The 24,746-nt window shown below is 54.6% G+C and overlaps 2 protein-coding genes across 2 annotated transcripts in view; one reads left to right on the top strand and one right to left on the bottom strand.

The window, feature by feature from the left end:
• Positions 1-8,125, bottom strand: part of LOC140900625 (syntaxin-binding protein 2-like) — a 37,390-nt gene extending 29,265 nt beyond the window's left edge. Inside the window, exon 1 of the mRNA XM_073318137.1 lies at positions 7,869-8,125. Within this exon, the coding sequence (XP_073174238.1) occupies positions 7,869-7,905 (37 nt within the window). The 5' untranslated portion in view covers positions 7,906-8,125. The remainder of the gene's footprint in view (positions 1-7,868) is intronic.
• Positions 8,126-19,216: 11,091 nt separating this feature from the next.
• RETN (resistin) lies at positions 19,217-22,822 on the top strand. Its single transcript, XM_073318926.1, has 4 exons — positions 19,217-19,269; positions 20,564-20,701; positions 22,073-22,150; positions 22,573-22,822. The coding sequence occupies exons 2-4, from the start codon at positions 20,584-20,586 to the stop codon at positions 22,701-22,703; spliced, it is 327 nt and encodes a 108-aa protein (XP_073175027.1). The 5' UTR covers positions 19,217-19,269; positions 20,564-20,583; the 3' UTR covers positions 22,704-22,822.
• The last annotated feature ends 1,924 nt before the right edge of the window (positions 22,823-24,746 follow it).

The following is a 24,746-nucleotide window of genomic DNA, read 5'->3' as shown; positions in this document are numbered from 1 at the left end:
TCCTATTTTTTATACTTAATAAAATCACTTTTGTTTATTAATAAACCCAGAGTAAGTGATTAATACCTGGGGGAGCAAACAGCTGTGCATCTCTCTCTATCAGTGATATAGAAGGCAAACAATTTACAAATTTACCCTGTATAAGCTTTATACAGAGCAAAACAGATTTATTTGGGGTTTGGATCCCATTGGGAGCTGGGTGTCTGGGTCCTGAAGACAGGTAAGCTGCTGAGCTGTTTTTAGTTACAGTCCACAGCTTTGGGGGCGGGGCCCAGACCCTGGGTCTGTGTTATAGCAGGCTAGTGTGTCTGGCTCAACAAGGCAGGGTTCTGGAGTCCCAAGCGGTCACAGAAAACGGGCTCAGAGGTAATTTCTGCACATCAGGTGACAGTCCCAAGGGAATCTCTGTGACTGAACCCGTCACAGGCTGGTCCTGTGAAGGCTATCAAAAGCCTTCTCAAAGTCTATGAAATTTATGTAGAGTTGCTGTTGCCATTCTAAGCACTGTTCTGTTAATGTTTCATATAGTGAAGATCTGGTCTGTGCATCTACACCCTTTCTCAAAACCAACTTGCTCTTTTCTGAGAACTCTAACAACAGCCCCGATATACACGGACTATGATCTTATACAATACTTTGCTTGGCACAGATAAAAGTGTGATACCACGACAGTTATTACAGTCACTGAGAGTATGATGAGACAACTGGCTCTGTGGATATGGGGAAAGCAGTGAATGTGATATATCTTGACTTTAGCAAAACTTTTGATACCGTCTCTCCCACAGTGTTCTTGCCAGCAGGTTAAAGAAGTATGGGCTGGATGAATGGACTATAAGGTGGACAGAAAGCTGGCTAAATTGTCGGGCTCAATGGGTAGTGATCAATGGCTCCATGTCTAGTTGGCAGCCAGTATCAAGCGGAGTGCCCCAGGGGTAGGTCTTGGGGCTTGTTTTGTTCAACATCTTCATTAATGATCTGGACGACGGGATGAATCGCACCCTCAGCAAGTTCGCAGATGACACTAAAATGGAGGGAGAGATGGATATGCTGGAGGGTAGGGAAAGGGTCCAGAATAAACTAGACAAATTGGAGGATTGGGCCAAAAGAAATCTAATGAGGTTCAACAAGGACAAGTGCAGAGTCCTGCACTTAGGACGGAAGAATCCCATGCACCACTACAGACTGGGGACCGACTGGCTAAGCAGCAGTTCTACAGAAAAGGACCTGGGGATTACAGTGGATGAGAAGCTGGATACGAGTCAGCAGTGTGCCCTTGTTGCTAAGAAGGCATATTGGGATGTATGAGTAGGGGCACTGCCAGCAGATCGAGGGACATGATTGTTCCCCACTATTCAACATTGGTGAGGCCTCATCTGGAGTACTGTGTCCAGTTTTAGTCCCCCCCCCCCCCCACCCACACACACACACTACAGGAGGGATGTTAAAAAATTGGAGCGTGTCCAGTGGAGGGCAACAAAAAAGGATTAGGGGGCTGGGTCACATGACTTACGAGGAGAGGCTGAGAGAACTGGGCTTATTTAGTTTGCAGAAGGGGGGGGGGGGATTTGATAGCAGCCTTCAACTACCTGAAGGGGGGTTCCAAAGAAGATGGAGTTTGGCTTTTCTCAGTGGTGGCAGCTGACAGAACAAGGAATAATGGTCTCAAGCTGCAGTGGGGGAGGTCTAGGTTGGATATTAGGAAACACTATTTCACTAGGAGGGTGGAGGAAATGCGTTACCAAGGGAGGTGATGCAATCTCCATCCTTAGAGGTTTTTAAGGTCAAGCTTGACAAAGCCCTGGCTGGGATGATTTAGGTGGTGTTGGTCCTGATTTGAGCGGGGGATTGGACTAGATGACCTCCAAGGTTTTTTTCCAGCCCTAATAGTCTGTGTTTCTATTATTCCTTTCTTTGGTATCTTCATTATAACCACATTGGTTCACTCATCTGGCACTTTTTCCCTTTCCCAGACTGATGTAAATTGAGGGGCCTGGATAGATGCTGCTAATTTAGGATTTACCTTGAACAATTCTCCATTCAAGTTATCCTTGCCAGGAGCCTGCCCATTTTTTAAGGATTTGATGGCTTGAGCAGCCTCCCAGTTGATGCAATGGGGGGAGAGAACCTAGCTAGCTTGGAGATGGAGCAATATCAGTTTCAGAAGAAGACTGTATGATGGGGCAGCCTGCAATAGCCAGGACTGGACTCCTGGAGCCAGGCGGCTCCTGCCTCTCTGATGTTCCTGTGTAATTCGCAAAGGGGGAACCTGTCTGGGGTTCTGCTGAAAATGGATTTCTCAGAGCGGCTGTCGCAAAGGGGAGAAGGGGAATTGAGTGAGTCTGGAGAGCTCTTTCCACCCAGGCCCAGGGCTTGGAGGAGCTGGGTTCAGTCTGTTTGTATCATGTCATGATGCAGGATTTGATGAGCTCAGATGCTGCCAGTCAGGCTCTGTCTTCAGCTCCAGACACTCCAGGGAAAGGCAGCCTGGGACTAGCATTCAGTGAATACAGTGCTACAGTCTGGGCTGAGAGGAGGTCAGGTTTCTCTGCCTGCTGCCATGCAGAAAGGCAGCAGTGTGCCATGGGGCCATGGCATCTGGGGGGGGTGGGGCACCTGGTAAAGCTGGGGATGTGCTGCTACCACCAGATAGCAGGAGAAATGGGCTGACCTCCATGTTAGACGGAGCAGGCTGCAGCCTGGCCTCTCCAGGGCCTGGTGGAAGCTCAGCCGGTTTACTCCTGGCCAGGTTATCTCCATTAGTTCTTGGGCCAACATGGTCCATCAGCTTCACTAGCTCTGCCTGTCCCTGGCATCCCCCCACTTAATGCCTCCATCCTTAGAGGTTTTTAAGGCCCGGCTTGACAAAGCCTTGGCTTGGATGATTTAGTTGGTGTTGGTCTTGCTTTGAGCAGGGGATTGGACTAGATGACCTCCTGAGGTCCCTTCCAACCCTGATATTCTATGATTCTAAGCTCTCCCAGCAGATATCAGGGTGATTGAAGTCTCCCATGAGAACCAGGGCCTGTGATCCAGTAACTTCCGTGAGTTGCCGGAGGAAAGCCTCATCCACCTCATCCCCCTGGTCCGGTGGTCTATAGCAGACTCCCACCACGATATCACCCTTGTTGCTCACGCTTCTAAACTTAATCCAGAGACTCTCAGGTTTTTCTGCAGTTTCATACCGGAGCTCTGAGCAGTCATACTGCTCCCTTACATACAATGCAACTCCCCCACCTTTTCTGCCCTGCCTGTCCTTCCTGAACAGTTTATATCCATCCATGACAGTACTCCAGTCATGTGAGTTATCCCACCAAGTCTCTGTTATTCTAATCACATCATAATTCCTTGACAGTGCCAGGACTTCCAGTTCTCCCTGCTTGTTCCCCAGGCTTCTTGTATTTGTGTATAGGCACTTGAGATAACTTGCTGTTTGTCCTGCTCTCTTAGTATGAAGCAGGAGCCCTCCCCTCTCACGCTCTCCTGCTCGTGTCTCCTTCCGGTATCCCACATCCCCACTTACCTCAGGGCTTTGGTCTCCTTCTCCTGGTGAACATAGTTTAAAGCCCTTCTCACTAGGTTAGCCAGCCTGCTTGCAAAGATGCTCTTCCCTCTCTTTGTTAGGTGGAGCCCATCTCTGCCCAGCACTCCTCCTTCTTGGAACACCATCCCATGGTCAAAGAATCCAAAGCCTTCTCTCCTACACCACCTGCGTAGCCATTTGTTGACTTCCACATCGTCCTCTGTCAGCAGCTGGCTACAAATGTTCTTCCTTGTGCAGATACCCAGCCCGTGCTCCCGACTCCAGGGTCTAGTGCTGCTAGGAATCCCGCAGGCTCGCTGCTTGCTAGCCACAGGAACATCTTTTGTAATTTGTTCTGTATCTACCTGCCATTCATGCCTCCTTTATTCTCAGCATAACAAGGTGGACCTTGCACGTCAATAGGGATGGGACAGCACTGATGCCTTTGATATACTGTGATCTCAGTGCCATGGAATGGAAACAGGCCACACACCTGACCCTGCCCTGGTTGGGGATTTGGTTTTGTGCCTCCAGACTCCTCTAACACTCCCAGTTCTGCACTCTCTAGCCATGTTTAAGTTCACCCCAAACCATCTCCCGTTGCAGAGAAGAGCAGCAGGGATGGGAAAGGATGAGCCAGAGTGTGCCAGCACAGTCACTGATCCTAGGCCTGGAGGCGCCGATTACATCCTGCATCACAACGTGATACTACTGAAGGGCAGGCAGGGCTATGCCGAACCCAACCCCCGGCCTGGATGGAACGTTCTCTCCAAAACTCTCCCTCCATTCCCCTCCTTCCCTTTGCAACCTAGTTCTGATAATAGCTGCTGGAAGCAAACACAGCAGAGTTTGCAAGTTATGGAATTTTCCAAAGGGAACAGACAACTGAAAAAACAAAGATTTTCCCCAGCTCTACAAGAACTGCCGAGCCTCCCCCCAACAGAGAGAATATAAAGTTACAGCCCATTCTCGTTATTCAAGAACCTAAGCTATGTGGACTACTTTGTCTGCTTTTTCTCCAGCTGAATTCTGCATTTCTTAGCAGCAGTTTTCACTGATACACTTAATGTTAATGCTTCTGACTAAACCCTTCTTTCTTCTACAGTAACGTAGTTAGAGCAAAACCTAGAAGGACATAACAGCTAACTGCAAATTATCCTATCAGACAGGCTGGATTTTAAGGTTCTACGTACAATGGGTTAACAGAAGTTATAAGCATGTTAGACATGAGTAGCACTTGTCAGATGGCTAAGTGCACCAGTGAAAGGTGTTACCCATCCAGTAGACTCTGTAATTGATTACCCATTCATTCAAATATCTTATTTATAACCCTTTCAAAATGGATTCCTAAAACAAAGTGTGACCCATTTCTCCTTAACCCGTTATAAACAAGAAGCAAATTGTACCATGCTTAATTGTTACACTGCACAAGATCAACATTACAGAGACCCTACATTTGAAGCCCACAGCATCCCATCATTTACTCTTTGCTTATTTCAACTGGTCAGGGGTTCAGTAAATGCTCTGTACGACATTTTGGGAAGATAAAGTTTTAGGCCTGATTTATCCTTGGGATTCAGCCACTGGTGACTAGCAACAGGTGCAAAGACCAAGTACAGGCAGTGTGGTCAAGGGGAGAAAGCACAGGATGGGACTCAGGAGACACAGGTTCTATTCCTGGCTCTGTCACTAGCCTGCTGGGTGACCCTGGGCAGGTCACGTCCCCCTCTTTGTGCCTCAGTTTCCCTATTAGTAACAGGCAGATAATGATACTAATCTCCTCTGCAAAGCGCTTTGACCTCTACTCACAAAAAACACTAGACGAGAGCTAGGGATCGTGAGTACTGTAGTGCCTGGGGACCAACCAAGAACTGGTGCTGTGCTAGGCACTGTACAAAGACAGTAGTAGACAGTCCCTGCTCCAGAGAGCTGACAGCCTAAGGAGACAAGACAGCTGGTGAAGGGAAAAGGGGGTAACATACAAAAGTAGCCAAGAAAAGTTGTATGGGAGCAAACTGTGCTATACCGGTGTTTCCAGCAGTGCAAATTACAGCTTTCCTCCTCATTTCTGAGACTTATACCAGGACCACTACACCGGCTCCTAGCTGCTGAACTGAATCCCAACCACAGACAAGGCCTTAGTGACATGACACCTCTCTACATCAACATAGGGCACATAATCTCAGCTATTCCGTCTCTAATGAGAAGCAAGGAGAGGTCGCTGGATTTCATGCCGGTGATAAAGCACGCAAGACAGCAAAGTTCTGCCTTCAAGCATTCCCCAGATGGCTGTTTAACTGGAGAATCTGGTGCTGATCTTACTGGATCTTTACAGAGGAAACACAAGGTGACCGCAGTGCAAAGCCTTTGGAAAGAGGCCTGCACAGCTATGTCAGAATCAACTCTTCGGAAGAGATCTGGCAGCTGGAGCTGCCTTGCCTGGTATACCTACTACATACATTACAGTAGCACCTAGCCCAGGAGCCGCAGAGCTGGCTCAGGCCCTCATTGTGCTAGGCGCTGGACGCAGAACAAGAGAGACAATCCCTGCCTCACACAGCTTCCAATATAACACAAATCCTAACTTCACCTGGTGGTTTCTCTGCATAGCCTGCCCAGCCTAGCTCTCATCTCTATCCACCTCCCTCACAGAGGTGTCAGATGAACCAATGAGTTGTTCAGGCATCTGTTGCATGATCGACTATGGGATAAGTGCTAGCCTATAACCTATAACTTCTTGCCAGTTTCTCCTCTTTCCCCCTAAGTGGTGCTTTAAACCAGGTCAAAGCCTGCAAAAAGCACCAGATGTCTCCCTCTACCTGTGTCTGGAGCCCTGGGGAGCTTCCCCAGTCCAAAGCCAAGCAGGACACGGTTTGCAGGAGAGCTTAAGGAGACGACATAAGGAGGACAGATCTTTATCCCTCCTGTATCCTGGATGTTATGTCAATGGGAAACCACACCTGGCTGATCCATCATGGACAGGCACTACCAAGTGGAAGTGAAAGCAACAAGAACCAGCACTTGTAAAGGATCCTGCATATGGAAAACGCTACACAGACTGAGGCAGCAGCTGATCAAATCTCCACCATCTCCCCTTCAGCAATGGGGAAATTGGCAGAGTTTAGTGTGCCTGTGTGCAGCCTTGAGCAATGCAAAACACAGAGCCTATGGCTCACTTGCCTCTTGGCCTGGCGCAACGGAGACGTTAATAATAATTATAAATGTGGCTACATTTCTTTATGAACTAAGTAAAATGCAGCCACTTCTGGGGATCAGCACAACCACCTCCACACAGCACACCAGGACAAAACCTCACAAAGAGCAGCAGGACATTTAACATCCACACAGAGCAGACAGGATTTAGGCAGCTGCAAGAGAAGAAAGATGGCCCAGCGGTGTCGATTTGAGGGTGCAAGCTTTGGATCTGAGAGACCATGGATTCAATTCCTTGCTCTGCCACCGACTCCGTGTGTGACCCTGAGCAAGTTGCTGCATGTCTCTGTGCCTCAATTGCCCCTCTGCACAAAGGAGATAATAACTAGGGGATGGTGAGGCAAATATACTAAAGAGTGAGAGATGCCCAGATACCACAGCATGGGGGCCAGCCACCAATCTAAGACACAGAGGTCTGGACCAAGGAACACAACAGTGCACAGAAGCGGATTTCAGTTCCTGGATCCTGCCTAACTATTGCTGAGATCCCTCCAGCTCAGCAGCTTGACCCGTCACTGGGGCGGGTCAGAGTTTAAGAAGCTGACTTAAAGTGCATCCGATGAAGTGAGCTGTCGCGCACGAAAGCTTACGCTCCAATGAATGTGTTAGTCTCTAAGGTGCCACAAGTCCTCCTTTTTGTTTTGACTTAAGGTGAGCTGCGAAGCAGGAAGTGCCCCTCCAGGCGCAGGGGCGCTCCTGGGCACTGCTAGAGGATCTGGGGCAACTCGGCTTTGGGCTGGGGTGGCTTTCACCCAATACTTGGTTGGGTGTCGTTGGGGGGCTCCCGGATCATCCTTGGGGGGGGGCGGAGGTAGGGGGAAACCACAAACGGCCCTGGGGCCCTCACACACACAGGGCATCAGGCAGCATTGGCCACTAGGGAGCCCTGCCCTCTGCCAGAGGCTGAGCGGCCGGGCTGGGGGCCGGGGCCGGGGCCGGAGACGCAGCCGGGGTGCCGGGGAGATGCGAGGGCGGGAGTCGCCCCGATGGAAAGAGGAGGAGGAGGAGGAGACGCCGCCGCCGCCCCCCCAGCCCAAGGGAAGGGGCGGCCCTGGGGGGTGGGGCAGACCCAGGGCCCTGCTCCCCCCCAGACCCACACGCGACCGGGCCCTGCCCCCCGCGGCCGCGCACTCACTGTCGCCCACCACCGCCTTCAGCCCTGCCGGGGCCATCTCCGCTTCCTGCTGCTCGGGCCGCCGCCGCTTCCGGCTCCGCGCGGGGGCAGGGGCAAGGAGCTCGCCCCGCCCGTGCCCCGCCCCCCGAGCGTGGGGACACGCCCCCCCCCCCCAGCGTGGGGGTGGAAGTGGGACTCAACTGCGCGGGGGGCGGGGCTGGAGTCAGGACTCCTGGGTTCTGCCCCGGCTGCTCCTGCCCCTGGGCGCGCCCTGGCCTCTCCCTGGCCTGCTCTGGGGAGTGTCTGTGACGCTGGACGACGGCCCCTAGTGACGCTGAAATCAGTCACTGGTGGACGGGCCCGGCCCCCCCCAGTGTCACTGATGGACGGGCCCAGCCCCCCCAGTGACTGATTTCAGTATAAAGCAACTGGGGTGCTGGCGGGTCGATGTCTGCAAGGCTGAAGACGGCCGAACGCCGCAGCCCCCCACTTCTGGCGCTGCGAGGGCTGGGCCTGGGCACCAAGGGGCGGGCGCCCAGTGACAGGGCCACGCAGGTCCCCACTGAACCCCCACCTGGTCACGTGGGGCGCAGAGGGAGGCGGGGGCCTCGGGCAGGGTTAAAGCGAGGACTGGGTTGGGGTAGTGGGGCCTCAGCCCACTCCAGTCAGGGCCCCCCAGTGAGCTGCAAGTCCCCCCTCCAACCAGCATCTCCCCCTCAGCAGTGTCCCTCGCCCCCCACCTCCACCCACCCCCCTCAACAGGGCCCCTTGCCCCCCAACTCCACCCAGCCTCCCCTCCCCCTGCCAGGCGATTTGCCCCCCACCTCCAACCAGCTTCCCCACTCCCTCAGCTGGGCCCCTTGCCCCCCACCTCCAACGAACCTCCCCTCTCCCGCTGCCAGGCCTCTGGCCCCCCACCTCCAGCCAGCCTCCCCTCGCACCCTCGCTGGTCCCCTTGCCCCATCACCCGGGCCCCTCACCCCCACCACTCTAACCAGCAGACCTTTCCTAGGTCTCTTACACCCCCCCCCCCGCCCCTTTTTGGCCAACTCTCACTGCCCTCGCCAGGCCCCTCGTCCCCAACTCCAACTAGCTCCCCACCCCCAGGCTGCTCACCCTCTAACTCCAGCCCCCAAGCCAGGGCCCTTGCTCGCCTCACTCTGATCCGAGCTCTATGGATTCTGGTCACATCCACTGTGTGGGAGCCTCCCGTAATGAGGCTCCAGGCACCTGGGCCATCATTTCTAATCCGAGAAAATCCCAGGAGAATTGAAACCATCAATCATTTCAACCAGAACTTCACCAACCAGGCCCCTCCAGCTGGCCCAGCACTTCCCCTGGTGCGGGACTCGTCCTCACCCTTCCCTCCCTCCCCAATAGCCTAGTGAACAGCTGCAAAGGGCACTAGCAATGCACTGCCCAGTGCCTTGCTGGGCATCATGGCTACTGGGAGCTGGCAGCTACATGGCAGCCCCTGATGCAACTCTACCGGGGTTGGGGCAAATCCTACATGGACCTCTACCCTGGGCTGGCCTAAGGCTGCTCTGGCTTGGTGCATGTGTCCCCCTAGTGGCCAATTTAAGGATAACAACCTGCTACTGATTCCAGCCAAGGGATCTCCTCCTTTGGCTCAAGAGAGAGGCCTGGGTCTCAGCAGCTGAAGGCCGTAGGTTTGATCCACACGTGGCTCAGTTGTTAGTCTTGCCCCTTGCTGCTGCTCATTAGCAGCAGGAGAGGGGATGCTTCTGGAGCTAAGGTCACTCCCAGCCTCATTAACTCCTGGTCACCTTTCCCTGTAGGCACCCAATCCCGATGACCAGAGTCCGCAGCTCACCTTCCGCGGGCACAGGGTGTGCCCTTGAGGCTGGCTGTCCAGCTGCCCTGAGCGAGCTCTGCCTGAGTAAGGGCCTCCACCAGCACTGGCTATCACAGCACGGACTGTACGTCTAAGTCCCACTGAGCCACCTCCAGCCACCAGATGGCACCCAGTGGCTACAGAATTTCTCCATTAAGGCCCCATGAGCCAAGCAAAGCTGCACACTGCAAAGTATCTCTGTCCAATTACACATCACCTCCACACAACGTACAGAGCTGTGAGTCTGGATTCCAGGATTCTATCACCAGCTTCTGGAAAGGAGTGGGGTCTAATGGTTAGAGCAGGGAGCTGGGTGTCAGGACTCCTGGGTTCTATCCGGAGCTGTGGGTGCAGTGGGAGGCCTAGTGGGTTAGAGATGTGGCTCTCAACCTTTCCAGACTACTGTACCCCAGTACAGTATTACTGACAAATTGCTTTCTCTCATTTTTACCATATAATTATAAAATAAATCAATTGGAATATGACTATTGTACTTTCATTTCAGTGTATGGTAAATAGAGCAGTATAAACAAGTCATTGTCTGTATGAAATTTTAGTTTGTCCTGACTTTGCTAATGCTTTTTATGTCTCCTGTTGGTGTACCCCCTGGAAGACCTCTGCGTACCCCCAAAGACACACGTAACCCTAGTTGAGAACCACTAGGTTAGACAAACTGGGTGGGGGGGTCTAGGAATCAGGACTCCTGGGTTTTATCCTGACTGCAAGTGGAGTGGGGGTCTAACGGTTAGAGCAGAGAGCTGGCAGTTAGGATTCCTGAGTTTTATTCCAGGCTATGCAATTGATGCATTCTGTGATATGGTTCATTCTGCCTTGTCCGCTTGTGACATGTGGAGCACAGAGGCTTGCCTCAGCCCTTCCTTTCCTGCTGGGTGGTGCAGTAATTAATGGCCGTAGAGCCTGGGCTGCAAAATCCTGGAGCAAAGCGTCCTGGAGAAGGAATTTGTTCCCCAGGCTTGACTGCCTCCCTGCCCCATCCCTCCCTTAGTCAATCAGAACAAATGCCCTCATGGCAGGAGCTGTTGTCTGGTTACCTGCAGTGCAGACCCAATCTATTGTGTCCTGGCTGCTGTTCAGCTCAGGTTAACAGCATGGTCTGTTTCTGTGAACTCCCCCAGAGCTTTTGAATGGAAGTGGAGAGTCTTCTTCACATCCTGCTCTAAACTGTGAGTAGTGTCGCTCTGTGGCTGTTCAACAGCTGCTGCGCTCCACCCCAGAGGTATCTGCATTTCAGTGCTGGGTGAGCAATCCCTGAGCAGTGTTGCTGTGTGTTGTTATGCAGCTGTTGTGCTCCACCCCAGAAGTGGCTGCAATTCAGCGCAGGGTGAATGAAAGCCCATGTCTCATTTTGCAAAGCATGGGTTCTCCAAGCAAGGGTGCTGTCTGTCCCATGTTCCTGCTCAATAGACTCTGGATTCTTAGCATCAGCGGAGCTACATTTTGAGCCGTGGTGGAACCAGGAGGCAGCTGGGTCATTGGTGGTTCCACCTTCAGTTATACCTATTGGCTTGAAAAGGCACCACACGAATATCTAATGGCTGCCGAAGGGGACGGTTGCCCCCCGGCCCGCTATTAGCTCTGCCACTGATTCTTTTTAAACGTTCATTGTGCTGCTTCCAACAGCCACTTTGACTTCATTTTGTTTTACAGACCCAAGCAAAATGCAACCGGCAACCGCTTCATGCTGGCCTGGCTAGAAGCAGATCCGTGTAATTGAACAGACTCATCCAATTACTGAGCCTTCCCACAGCCAGGTGCTGCCCTCACGATACATGAAACCTAGAGAACCTGTTCAGCTCCCAGTAGATGCAGCCTAGAGCCAAATGCAGGCCAGGCAAGGTGGCCTCACCCACGGAGTTCAGATCCAGGGATTCAGTAGGGAGTAAATGGCCAGCACTGGATGCTTCAGGTTTTGGTGCCCACCGAGAGACGGTTGGGGGCTGATTTTCAATTACACACCTGCGGCTGGCCCAGGCCAGCTGACTCCAGCTCCCGGGCCTCGGGCTAAGGGGCTGTTTAACTGCGGTGTAGCCTTTGGGGCTCAGGCTGGAGCTTTGGCTCTAGGACCCTGCGAGGTGGGAGGTTCCCAGAGCTCGGGCTCCAGCCCAAGCCAGAACATCTGCACTGCAAGTAAACAGCTGCTCAGCTCGAGCCCTGTGAGCCGGAGTCAGCTGGCCTGGGCCAGCTGTGGGCACGTAACTGCAGTGTAGACACACCCTAAGTGCCCACGAGCCCCGCTGGGAGCTGCGGGTGTTTAGCACCTCTGAAATCTAGGCCCCAGGTGTCTCAACGTGGGCACCCAACCTTAGGAGCCGTTCAAAATCTTATTGCCAGTGTCCGTATGGTCATGAGGAGGCAGGGGATCTGCAGTCCTCTGCTTTCCCCTGCTGGCTACAGTCAGAATAGCTCAGACTCTGGGCTTTATCCCCCACTGATGCTGGTGAAATCAAGTGGCCGATGGGAAAGCCTATGAGGCCCCAGACTTGGGGGCGGGGAAGGTGGTTCCACCTTGCACTCAGGAGCAACCCTGCAATAACAAACCAGTGTATGCAGCTCCCTGCTCTACTGAGCAACCCTATAATGACGAGTGTATGCAGTCCCCAGCACTCCTGTGTGACCCTACAATAACAAACCAGCATACCTAGCCCCACATTGACAGGAACAGAGCAGTATATTCTGCCTTGTACTCTAGGGCAACGTTTCTCAAATGAGGCCACCAGAGGCTTTTCGTGAGGCCTTGACAGCCTCCTAGGCAGTGATGGGCTGGGGCGGGGGGCAGGGGGAAGTCTCCGCCCTGCCCCCTTTTTCCTTGTTGCTCCTGGATGCACCGCCCTGCACCGCCTCTGGAGAGAGGTGGGGCACAACGCTGCAGGAGCCAGCTGAGTTCTTAACCCGGGAGGGTTGGGCGGCAGGATCCAGTGGCGGGACTTCAGGGACCTGGCAATGTGGCCCAGGGCTCTGACCACAGGGCAGCAGGTACTGAACCATCCCCCTGGCTCTGGCCATGCAACCCTGGCGTCCAGCTGCAGGGCTTCAGCCTCCTGCCCCTGGTTCCACCTGGGTGGCAGTAGGCGCTGGCTCCTGGCTCTAGTCCCAGGCTCCGACCACGCAGTGGCAGGCGCTGGCCACAGGCACTGACCCCCAGCCTCAGCCACAGGGCAGCGGGCTCCAAGCACAGGGCTTTGGGCACCAACCTCTGGCTCTGGTGCTGACCCCTGGCTCCGGCCAAGGAGCTTAAGTCAGCCTCTGGCCCCCAGTTCCAGCTGTGTGGTGGCAGGCACTGGCCCTGGGCTCCAGCCATGTGGCCCCAGCCCCTGGTGCTGATCCCCTTCCCCACCTGCATAGCAGCAGGTGCCGACCTACAGCTCTGTCCCCAGGGTCCCACCATGCAGTGGTGGGAGCTGGCTCCAGATGCTGACCCCTGGTCCTGGCTGTATAGCAGCGAGTGTTAGCTTAAGCCATGCAGAGGCAGGCGCTGACTCCTGGCTCCAGCCCTGCACCCCTGGGCTCCAGCATCCAGCTCCAGGCTCTGGCCATGCAGCAGGAGTCACTGGCCCCAGGCACTGACCCACAGCTCCGGCTGCATGGCAGCAGGCTGCAATCCCTGGCTCCAGGTTCTAGCCAGGGGCACTGAGTTCCCCTGGTCCTGGCCGCATGGCAGTAGACATCAGGCCCTGGCTCTGGCTATGAGACAGTGAAGCTCATCACACAACCCCATTGCCCTGGGCCCCCGCTGCCTTCCACAGCCCTTTGGCCATACCCCCTCACCCCGCCAGGACACAGCTGCCTTCCTTGCTTCGCATCCATTCCCCCAGCCCCTGCTGCTTCCCCAGGCCTTGCATCCATCCCACCATTGCCTCTGGCCCCTGCTGCCTTCCCTTTGCCTCCGCCCTCCTCCCCCCCCCCCCCCGACCGCCCCCATCCAGGGCTTAATGGGTCCTGGGGCTTGCTGAGAAAAGTGATATTAACAAACATGCAAGTGTCACTTTTCACAGCAGACTTACTAGCTATCTATGGAAAAGTGATGCCTGTAGGTTTGTTAATATCACTTATCACTTTCCATAGCCTCCCAGGTAGCTACTAAGTGTGCTGTGATATTAACAAATATACAAATATCACTTTTCACTTAAGCCCTGGATTGGTGGGGGGAGGGAGGGGAAGGGGAGGCAGCATTATTTTTGTTATTGAGTCTGCCAAAAAACCCTACAAATATAAATCACACTGATTTGGATGTGAATCTGTGCACATTTAATTGTTTTTCCTAAAGTTAATTAAGTATTTTAGGAAAAAGTGTCAGAGCAGGCACCAGTGAGAGTTGGTGGCCACACTCTGAGGCCACCAAAAACGTTTATTGTGAGAACCCCTCTAGGGCAACAACAAAGCAGCAAACACAGCACCAGCCCTGTGGCCTCAACCCAGTCAACCCCCCTCCCTGCCCAATGTACACAGGGCACCTCAATAAGCCCTGTGGTCTAAAATGTAGAGGAGAGGGGCTCTCTGCCGCCATCTAGTGGTAAACTGGAGGAAGAGACAGAATGAGCTGGACCTTATTTGCATGTTTGTTGCCCACTGGGACCATTTTGGCCATTTGGTTTAACATTCATTTACGTTGTGGGCTCAGGGCTGATGAAAGGTGGGGCTCCTTGTTGTACGACAAGACTGCAGCAGAAGTGCATCAGCAAACCCTGAGTGAGGAGTCACCATAACCAGAGCCTTCGTCTTGCACAGTTGAGTAGAGCATGGGCACAAACCACCCAGATTCATTTTAAGGCGGGGGACGGGGGGGTGTGAGAGTGTGGTGACATGGATTCTGTGCATGGGTATTTTATCTGCTAATGGGCCCCCATCCCTGGTAGCTGTTTGCTGAAGCTGCTGAGAGCACTGACCGCGCTGAGTGACTCTGATAAGGGCCCCTTTCCCCAGTGCCACTGGCACTGTAATTGCTCTAGCTGGCTCTGTAGCTGGTGTACAGAGGTGGCATTGTGGCGATGGTGGTGTGGTTCGAGGCAACACCCCCTGCCAGCACCAGCATAGCTGAAATCACTATCGCTGGGCCAGCCTGTGGGTCTCTGTGTGGGAGCAGGCAGGTTCCCCTGGCAGCTGGAAGGGGGCTGGCCCAGTGTTTTCCAGGGCTCTGGGATGGTGTAAAGCAGAATGGGGGTTAATTGGACATTAACCCCTGCAGGGAAGGGCACTGCCAAAGGCACTGCAGGGGTGGGTGGTTTAGTTTTTAGTTATAGACGTCCTTTGTATGGGGCAAATTGTGAGAGAGCCAAGGCCCCGCACGGTCCGCAGAGCAGGGGACGGGGAGGAGGAGGAGTGCACGTATTGAGATGAGTTGTGGTTGCTGCTTTCCCGGGTGCCAGCTCTGTCCCTGGCCCCCTTAATGAAGTTTTCAGTGTTTTTCACACGGACTCAGTGCTGTGGGTGAGGAACAATTGCTGACTGGGGGGTCCAGGGGAAATGTTCAGTTTTCCCAGGTCCCTGGGGGAGCCTGGCGTGTGTCAGTTTTAACACGGTCCCCTGGCTGGTTGACCCTGGCTCTTAGCAGAAACAGTGCCAAGTCTGCACCAACCAGTCCGTGGCTGCTCTGATGTGGGTGAAGTCTGTTTGCTGAGGGAGCGGGGCTGGGTGAGCAGCTGCCCTGGGGCTGGGGACAATGGAAGGATTGTGCCTTGCCAAGAGGGGCTGGGCGCGCCCAGCAGGAGCCCCGTCAGTGTCAATGAGATGTGTGAATTCAGCACTAGTGAAGGGGGGCCCTGGGGAACCTACCTTCCCCCTGCCCTCTGCCCCCCCACCCCACCCCAGCTCCATGCAGGAGCTTCCCCTGCACACACCCACTGCTCTCAGGAAGGACATTGTGGATTGGGTGAAGGGGGATCTGCTTATTGTGTCAATCCTGGCAGGCTTCTGCTCCTGGGATTTCCCCTGTGCCAAGGTTCAGGGCAGCTGTGCACTGGAGAGGATGGTAGTCAGTGCCCTGTGGTTCCATTCCCAGCTCTGTGTGAGGAGTGGGGATCTGTCACTGGTCCACAGGATCTGTGCTATGCCCCAGCTTTTAAACAATCCCTCAAAGGAATCCCTGCAGTGGGCCAGTCCCCCAAGGGGTCCTGCAGGCTCTTCCTCAAGCATAGGCCACGAATCCTCAATGCCTCTGCGACTGAGCCTCTGGGGCTGGAGTGAATCCAGCTGAGACAGACACCTGGTTAGACTCTTGTCCACTCCTCAGGCCCCAACGCACCTCGGCAAGGATTTGCAGTGACACAAGGAGCCTTTACAACCCGTCAGGTTTATTAGCTAGAACCCAGCCCAAGAAATCCCCAGGTTAGCTCAGAGAAGCAAAGGCCAAGACACCGTCCATCCCGGCCATGCCAGCTAGCCACCCAGCCAATCCACTTTTGGCCCTCTCTCCTTGTCAGTCCCAGGTGAGAGCTCTGCATCTCCTTAGCTCTTCCTTGCCAGGGCCAAATTCTCCCCTGGTGGTACTCCATTATATTTGTGGTGTTACAACAGCATAGGCTTTGGCTCTGAGGGTCTGGACAGCCTAGGGGTTCCCCCTCTGTGGGAATTTCCCGGGTATGTAAGGGAGCTGCTGGAAGGCAGGGCCACTCTAGGCTTGGCACCTCCTGCCACCCCTCAGTCCATTCTCCTCCTCCCCCAGGCCCATGCTGAGTTCACATGTTCTGCCTGCAGAGTGGTGTCAGTTGTTCTGGCTTTGGGGTCCCATTGTGTTTCTGGATCCTCCATTGATACGGTCAGTTTCAGCCAGTCCTTTAACGTCCCACTCATTCCACCCCAGACAGCTCCGTGACCCATCACCTCATGGCTTCTGCTCGGCCCCAAGAGCAGATTTAACCCTTCTGCACTCACTGGGGAGCAATGCAAAGTACTGAGGGAAACTGAGGCTTGCCTAGGAAATATAAAAATATTACAGAAAATTCCCCTTTTTTACAGGTTTAGAGCAGGGGGGCAGGGTGTCAGGACTCCTGGGTTCTATTTCCCCCTTTGGGAGAAAAGTGGGGTCTGTTAGGTGGGGCAGGGAGTAAGGACCCCTGGGTTCTATTTCCTGCTTTGCTGCAAGCTCACTATTACAACACTTCTATATTACCTCTGAGGTACTTGTTTAGCGAGAATGGCAGTCACTAGACACCATCTGTCCGGCTTGTCAGGCCGGTGATCATAGGCGTGCGTACGGGGTGTGCTGGGTATGCCCAAGCACACCCTAATGCAGGGGTGGGCAAGCTCGTCCTGCCCGGCCTGCCTGAGCTCCAGGGACGTTGGGGCAGGGAATCCCGGGGACAGTCAGGGGACGCAGAACGGGGGTTAGAATAACAAGCCCATGGCTTTACATTTTAATTCAGTTGTACGGTACCCCCTTTTAATTTTAAAATATGGATCGGTTCGTTGTTAAGATAAGAAAAGGAGCAGACAAGCTGTTCATGTGAAAGAGCCTTTTTGAAACTAGCACATGTAAAAAACAAATGAAGAAGTACAATGTCTCAACAGCGCCTCGACTCGCTCATGATTTTGTACATTGAACAAGAATTGGCTTCATCAGTTAATTACAATGATGTGATTGAGGAATTTAAGTCCATAACACCTGGTAAGCGACGTCTCATTCTCTAGGACAGGAAGATGAAGAAACCTTAATCTGTTTTGGTCAACTTGGGTTAGCTCGTTATGTGGTTAAAGATAAAGATCATGAAAATTGACTGTATCTTTGTATACACCTGGTTATCACAACAGCAAAAATTTAGTGTTTTGTGTCTCATTTTTAAAGTAAAGTTTAGTTGTTAATTTAAAAAAAAATAAGTTTAGTTCAGTTTTAGTTTCTTTAGTTTGTTTGATTAATACAAATAATATCCTTTATGATTGAGTATTCAATAAATGTTCACCTTAAAAATAAATAAATAAATAAAATCCCCTCGGTGCACACCCTAATGAAATGTGCTGTGCACCCCTATGCCGGTGTTGTCTCCCTGAGTTGCACTGTGTGACCTTTGGAAGATCTCTACCTCATCATTCATTTCTCTATGTTTAGAGGCCCTGTGGTCTCATGGCTAGAGCACCAGGCTGAGACTCTGGCGATTTGTGTTCTCTTCTTTGTTCTGACACTGCCCTGCTGGGTGACCTTGTGTCAGTCACTTCTCCTTTCTTTACCTCAGTTTCCTGTCCCAGGCTTTTGTCTCTTTAGACTGTGAGCTCTCTGAGGCAGGGACTGTCTCTCCTTCCGTGTCTGCACACAGGCCAGTACAGTGCATTAGACCATGAGAGCTCAGGCTAGTGGCTTTGTGTGCCAGCGGCCCAGCGCTATGTGGAAATGGCTGTGATTTGTGCAGTGGTGCATAGAGGTGCCCGTCACTCCAGGGCTGGGAGGATGGCACTCGGGTCTTTGGCTGGTGGCTCTTGCTTTCATGCTCAAGGTCACGCTGAGCCCAGGTTTGGGGTTATTCAGGACAATTCCCCCAGGTCAGATTGGCAGGGATCTTGGAGTGGTTTTGCTTGTACTGCAGCATGTCGCGTGGATCGCCTGCTGGGAGCAGCTGGGCGCCTCCCCTAATCAATTCCCTGTTGTTGGCAGAGCCTCGATCTGTCCTGTTTTCTGCACCAGTTGAGTTACCCGAGGGCTGAAATGCTTTTGTCTAACAGGAGTCACTGGGCTCAGTATTAGGGACACGTGGGTGAGGTGCAATGGCCTGTGCTACACAGACTGGCTGCTCTGATGGTCCCTCCTGGCTGAAGCTCTGTGAGACGGGGCTCACACTAGCAACTAGAGAGGTCAGAAAGCTGGGCTCTGATTGCATATCTGCCTTCTCTGCCCAGCCCCGTGCTGGGCTACAATTCCTGCCGGTGCATTTCCAGCCCATCTCTGGCACTTGCCTCTACGCGGTAGCCAGAGGTGTAATTTCCAGCTCAGGAACCGACTGAGCTAGCGGGCTAGAGCAGCTGTGTAGTCATGGCTGCACGGGAGGCGGGATGGGCTGGCCACGCAGAGTATGATCCTGTCCGGGACCCAGGGTGCATGCACGGGGCAGCTGGCCCATCCCACCTCCTGCACCACCCAGGCTACACTGCTATTTTCACTTCGCTAGCTCCAGCAAAGTTAATTACACCTCCAGGCTGCAGCGCAGCCCGCCCCTTAGTCTCCAATCTGCAGGTAGCTGGTGCCAAACCTAGAGTGGCCCTGCCTTCCAGCAACCCCCTCACATACCCAGGAAATTCCCACAGAGGGGGAGCCCCTGGGCTGTCCAGACCCTCAGAGCCAAAGCCTACGCTGTTGTAACGCCACCAATATAATGGAGTTCCACCAGGGGAGAATTTGGCCCTGGCACTGAAGAGCTGGGCAGGGGTTGAGCAAACAAGGAAGTTGCAAAACAAACATTCTTTGTTAGGAACAGCCCTGGGGTTTCCCCACACTTGTGTAATGGGAGACTCAATTGTCAAGTGGCCAATTTGATGGGAGATTTTGCCACCTCTGCTCCAGCTGGCTCCTATTTAAAGGGCAGCTTGTGAATTGGGGAGCAGCATCTTGCAAGATTGTGCCAGAAGGTGAGTTTGTACCGTTGGTTGGGCGGGATTCTCCAGACTCAGCCTTGGGGCAGGATTTGGGGCACAGCTCCTGTGTGTGCCCAGCTCCCTGGGGCCTTGGCGGTGGTGTAACTTTCAATGGCTTTCAGGATTTGATGGATTTAATGGATTTAATTTGATGGATTTAATCTGGTTCCAGGCACAGTGGGGACTCTCTTAATCTAATGTGAACTGAGCTTCTCTCCATTTAGCAAGGGATCGACTTGGGATAAAGATTTGAAAAGCAGCTAAGGAGTTTAGGAGCCAGTGTTCTATTTTCAAAAGTGACTTAGGTGCCTATGTGCATCATTAGGCACCTAAATACCTTTAAAAGAACAGGAGGACTTGTGGCACCTTAGAGACTAACACATTTATTTCAGCAAAAGCTTTTGTGAGCTACAGCTCACTTCATCGGATGCATACAGTGGAAAACACAGTGGGGAGCTTTTATATACACAGAGAATGTGAAACAATGGTTGTTACCATACACACTAATGTATGGTAACAATGTAGCCCAGCCCTAACCTGATCCACACCAGGCGTCTCTCAGTTTAGCTTAAGTCGATCCCTTACCAAATGGCGATTCCATTGGAGTAAGAGCATCCATACTGCAACTCGCACGGCTTTCACCAAACTGGTTTACAGTCATGCCCTGAGTGAAACAGGTGCAGCTTGGAGCAGAGAGATGAGGCTCTTTTTGTGGGTGCTTTTTAATTTTGCTTTGGGGAGGGGTTGGTGGGGGGGGGAATCAGTTCACTAAGGAGCTAATTCTAAGGGCTCAAACCTTTAATGGGAACCCCCTTCCCCCATGTACGTGTGTGTGTGTGTGTGTGGATTTCAGCCTGAAAATGCAACCACCAGTGAACATGGTCCCCACTGGCAGCATGGAGGCAGTCCTGCTCTGCTAGCCCCTAGGATGGAGGTGCCATTCCAGCCCTCCCCAATAACCCCCTCATTACCATCCTGCTGCCTCCCCACCCACCCACCGCTCCCAGTCTCCTGCTCCAAATCCTTCCTCCCTTTCCCCCATCTGCTGCCGTTACATTCCCCCACCCCTCAGTATCCCTTCCAGCTGCCCACATTCTCCTCCCCACATCCCCTGCACCCATGGGCTCACCTGTTCCCGCTTTGACCCTCATCCCCTTCCCTGGCAATGTGGCTTTCCCTCTTGCCTGTGCCCCACTGCGCTGCCTTGTGTGCACCTCAGCTCCTACCACGGGTTCCAGAGGGCTCCTGTCCTGGGGTCTGACGTGTTGGCCGGGTCTCTCCCCCGCAGGTAGCTCAGCACCCAGCGGGATGAAGGCTGCCGTGTCCCTGCTGCTCGCCCTCCTGTTGCCCGCGTGCCACACAGAGGCTCAGTGCACCATTGACAATGTGGTTGATCTGAAGGTGCAGGCAGCGATTACTTCCATAGGTAACCGACCCGGAGGCGCCTCCCCCAGAGATGGGGGTGTGTGTGTCAGATTCTGCGTGGTTGTAGCGGGGGGGGGGGCAGGTCAGACAGGTACAATACAGCGTGTAAATGAGGGGGATGTGGAACCAGCCCACATACAAGAGCAACATTATCTGTATCTCACACTGTGGCTCTCTATCGTCCCCTAGTGGTTGGCCCACATAGTTTCTGCTAGTGATTCTGAGCCGCTAGGCCTGGGGCTTTGACTTATGCAACAGAGACTCCAGGGGTCCCAGGTTCGATTCCTGCTCCTGCGAACCCACCGGGTGCAGCTCTCTGACTGCCCGTCCCAGCTCTGCTCCCAGCCAGCCCCGTTCAGTGTGTAAACAGGGCGAGGGGGAGCTGGAACCCTTGGGACTCCCTGCTGTTCCTCCGTGTCGGTTCCGTCTTGAGCACAGCACGGAGCCGGCGTTTGTGTTAGTTCTGTTCCAGTGGCTGCACTCTGAGCCCCGTCATGCCAGGCGCTGCACAGGCCATGGTGAGACGCTCCCTGCCCCAAAGAGCTGCCAAGAGACGGATCATCACCCCCATTGCACAGAGGGGAACCGAAGCCCAGAGGGACTAAGTGACTCACCCAAGGTCACACAGGGAGTCAGTGGCAGAGGCAGGAATTAAACCCACATCTCCTGCAGCCCAGCCCAGCCCAATACCTTAGCCACAGATCCACTGGATTGGTCAGTCACCCCATGGGAGTTTCTGGAGACCGGGTCCAGGAGGTGCCATCTGCACAGCGAGCACCACCTCACCCCAGGGGCTGAGTGGGGCTGGTTGGGGTCTCTCAGGGCTGGCTCTGCCCATCTCTCTCAGCTGGCTGCTGCTCACCCAGATATGGCTGCATTCAGCGGGGCTGGAAGTATTTGTATAGTGGGGGAGCTGAGAACCAAACTGTATATGATGGAAACCTCTTCAAGCCAGGGAGTACGGTAGCGCCCCCAGTTCCAGCACCTAGGGGTGCCTTGGCTGTGGGAAGCAGCCAGGAATTATTTCTGCTACCTCCATCCCTGCCCTTTGTTCACAGCCCGGGGGGGTCTTGCTGAATGCCCAGCAGCTTCCTCCAGGTAACACTCTTCTGGGGGGCTGTGGGCAACCGGCATCGAACATGAGACCTCCAGATCTCAGGCCAGGAGCCTCTATTGGTCTGGCGCTGCGGCTGTATGTAGCCCAGCCACCACTCGGGGGAGCAGAGCGCCACATGGAGTGGGGCTGGGTGGGTTCCACCTGTGCAGGTAACAGCTGGGGCAGAGGCAGCGTCTCTCCACCTGAGCAGGGGGGAGGGGCAGCCTTTCTGCACCCAGGGTCCTGCTGGCTACAACTCTGCCTCTTGCCTTGCAGTGTCCGCCACCCTGGCCAAAGCCAAGCTACTCTGCCAGGACGTCTCGGCGCGTGGGGCACTTGTCTCCTGCCCAGCAGGTGAGAGAACTTTCCCGAGTGCCCCGCAGGCCCAAGGAGGGAGGGGCCGTTGGGGCCCAGACCCCACCCTCTCTGCAGTCCTTGGGGGGGTGTTGAGCTGGGGCAGCGATGGACCACCAGCCTGACTGGGGCCTCCCTGCACTTACGCTGCCAGGTGCCTGGAGCAATGGCATTCGCACCACTCCCGAGTCCCTGGGGGCACTGGATGCTGTGGAGCTGGGACCAGTGTGGGCCCCTGGATCAGACCCCTGGGATGTCTCCCTGACCTCCCTTGCTTGGGCAGTGGCCTGGCTGCAAGGGAGCCACAGGGCCATGTCCTGGGGGCTGGGGAGGAGGAGACAGCAGCGCACCTCACTGCTGCCCAAGATTCCCATCCTGCCAGAAGCTGCTTCCCTAACCCCCCATCCCCCATCCCCCCACAGGGTACAAGCCCACGGGCTGCGCCTGCGGAATGGGCTGCGGCTCCTGGGACATTCGCACCGACTCCACCTGCCACTGCCAGTGCGCCGGCATCGACTGGACGGCCGCACGCTGCTGCAAGATAGGGGTGTAGTGATGCCCAGCCCCAGCCTGGGGCACCGGAGAGCCCCACCTGGCCTGCTGCCCCTGCCGTGGGCCCTGGCACAGAACCATGCTGGGCCTCTTGTGCCCAGTGCAATGAATAAACTTGGATCTGGATCTGCTGATGCTTCTCTGGCTCAGTTCTTCCCCTGACTCCAGGGCTCTGGTACCTAGGGCCAGAGCATGGGCAGGGGCCACAACTCTGCCTCCCTCCTATTTCCCCCAGAAAGGCCCCTGTCCCAAATCGGTTGGGCTGCCCCTGCTGGCAGCTCTCCAGATCCCTACGGAGGTCCAGACACTGAACATCCCCCGCCCCTCAGGGTGCTCTGAGCTTCCCGTGGTCTCAGCAGGCTGCAGTGTTGGAGTCTGCCAGAATTCCCTCTGAAGGTGTGGGACAGCTGGGATCCCTCTTCCAGGGGCTGGGTGGTCAGCGTAGCACGGAGCACACAGACACCGCGTGCAGGGTTCTAGCCCCATTGCTCCTCACTTAACAGAGCCCAGATCATAAAGGAAACAACCATCCCCCGACCGCAGCACTGCTCCTAAGCCCACCTGTCCCTGGGGGGTCCTTCGGGGTCTGTCTGAGTTCAGGTCGCAGAGTTCCTCCTCACCACATTGGGATGCTGCAGCGACTGGGGGTGGGGGAGCTCTGGGGTGCCCCTCCTCTTTAGCTGGTGAAAATGTACAAAGACCGGAAATAGATCAGCTCCGGCCCTTTGTAACCTTGCAGCCCTGCTATCACCTGCCTCAGTCTCCCCTGGTGATCCCAGACCTCAACCAGGTGCCTTCGTGGCCAGGCCACCCCCTTTCCCAGACAACCCCCCGGGAGCCAGTCTAGTGGCTAGGGTATTTGTAGTAGAACAGAGGATCATCCCGAATTAACAACCCTCAGGATTTGGCCCATTTGCACATGCAGGTATCTGATTTAGGGCAGAGGCCAGTAGGATCTGGGCCTCTGGAACGACACATGTCTGGGTTTAGAGACATCAGTTGAGGTCTTTCAATCAAGAGGGGACGTTATGAATGGTATTATGGTAGCACCCAGGAGCCCCAGTCGTGGGCTAGGCCCCCATTACGCCAGGTGCTGTACAGACCCCAGCGAAGCAGGTAACCAAAAGGAGCCCAGCCCCAGAGAGCCCATGCGGACCAGCAGCATTCATGCCGGGCAGGCACAGGCTCTGCCCTGACACGGTTCAGAACCCACCTGCCCCCGTAGAGCACGCTGGGTGGTGCTGGGACAGGCTGCGCTCGGGACAGGAGCCGAGGGAGGGCTGTTGGCTCCGGTGCACAGAGGGGAACTGAGGCCCAGCTCAAGCACTGGGGGTGAGGACGCTGAGCGTTGTAGGGCCTAGACATTTGCTGGAAAAACGAGGTCGTCCCCGAGGCCTGAGTCAGGTGCCCAGGCTGCCCCCTGGATGGAGGGGGGAGAGAGGTGCCTGAGAATGGGAGTAACAAGAGCTAGCGAGCTAGGCGGGAGCCAGCCAATGGGAAATGCCAACGAGAAGGCTGTGTGCTAAGCCCCGCCCCTTACCCGGAGGTCAGGGCCCAGGGCCACGTCTACACTGCAGGCACAGTGGTGGAGGAGCTCATGGTGTGGACACTTCCTGGTGGGCGGCAGGGCTGTTTCCCTCGCTGCAGGAACTGCTCCTCCCTGAGTGAGGACAGCAGCCGGCTAGGCTGGGAGTTAGGTCGGCTTAACTGGGTTGCTCTGGGGTAGGGGTCCCCAATGTGGTGCTCGTGGGTGCCATGGCGCCCGCCAGGGCATTTTTGTGCGCCCACAGGATGCCCTGCAGCCAAAATGCTGCCGAGAAGCGTGGCCATTTCTCAGCGGCATTTCGGCCGCCGTGCTTATTGCCACTACCACTTCTCTGTGGCGGCATTTTGGCGACGGGGTGTCTGGCGCCCGCCACGGTCTTCTGGGAGTAGCAATATGCTATTCCCACGAGAAAGGTTAGGGACCACTGCTCTGGGGCATGAATGTTTCACCCCCTGAGCTCCAGGGCTGTGTCAGCTGAGCTTCGAAGTGTTGGCCAGG

This window comes from Lepidochelys kempii, chromosome 20 (assembly GCF_965140265.1).
Source record: "Lepidochelys kempii isolate rLepKem1 chromosome 20, rLepKem1.hap2, whole genome shotgun sequence".
Classification (NCBI taxonomy): Eukaryota; Metazoa; Chordata; order Testudines; family Cheloniidae; genus Lepidochelys; species Lepidochelys kempii.
The sequence above is the reverse complement of the archived record's forward strand: the minus strand, read 5'-3'. Positions and strand labels throughout refer to the sequence as shown.

Bases quoted from the DNA above. Each gene is read 5' to 3' on its own strand.
- RETN (XM_073318926.1), top strand. From the start codon at position 20,584: ATGAAGGCTGCCGTGTCCCTGCTGCTCGCCCTCCTGTTGCCCGCGTGC. The intron at 20,702-22,072 runs GTAACCGACCCG...CTTGCCTTGCAG, and splicing joins GGCAGCGATTACTTCCATAG to TGTCCGCCACCCTGGCCAAA. The intron at 22,151-22,572 runs GTGAGAGAACTT...ATCCCCCCACAG, and splicing joins ACTTGTCTCCTGCCCAGCAG to GGTACAAGCCCACGGGCTGC.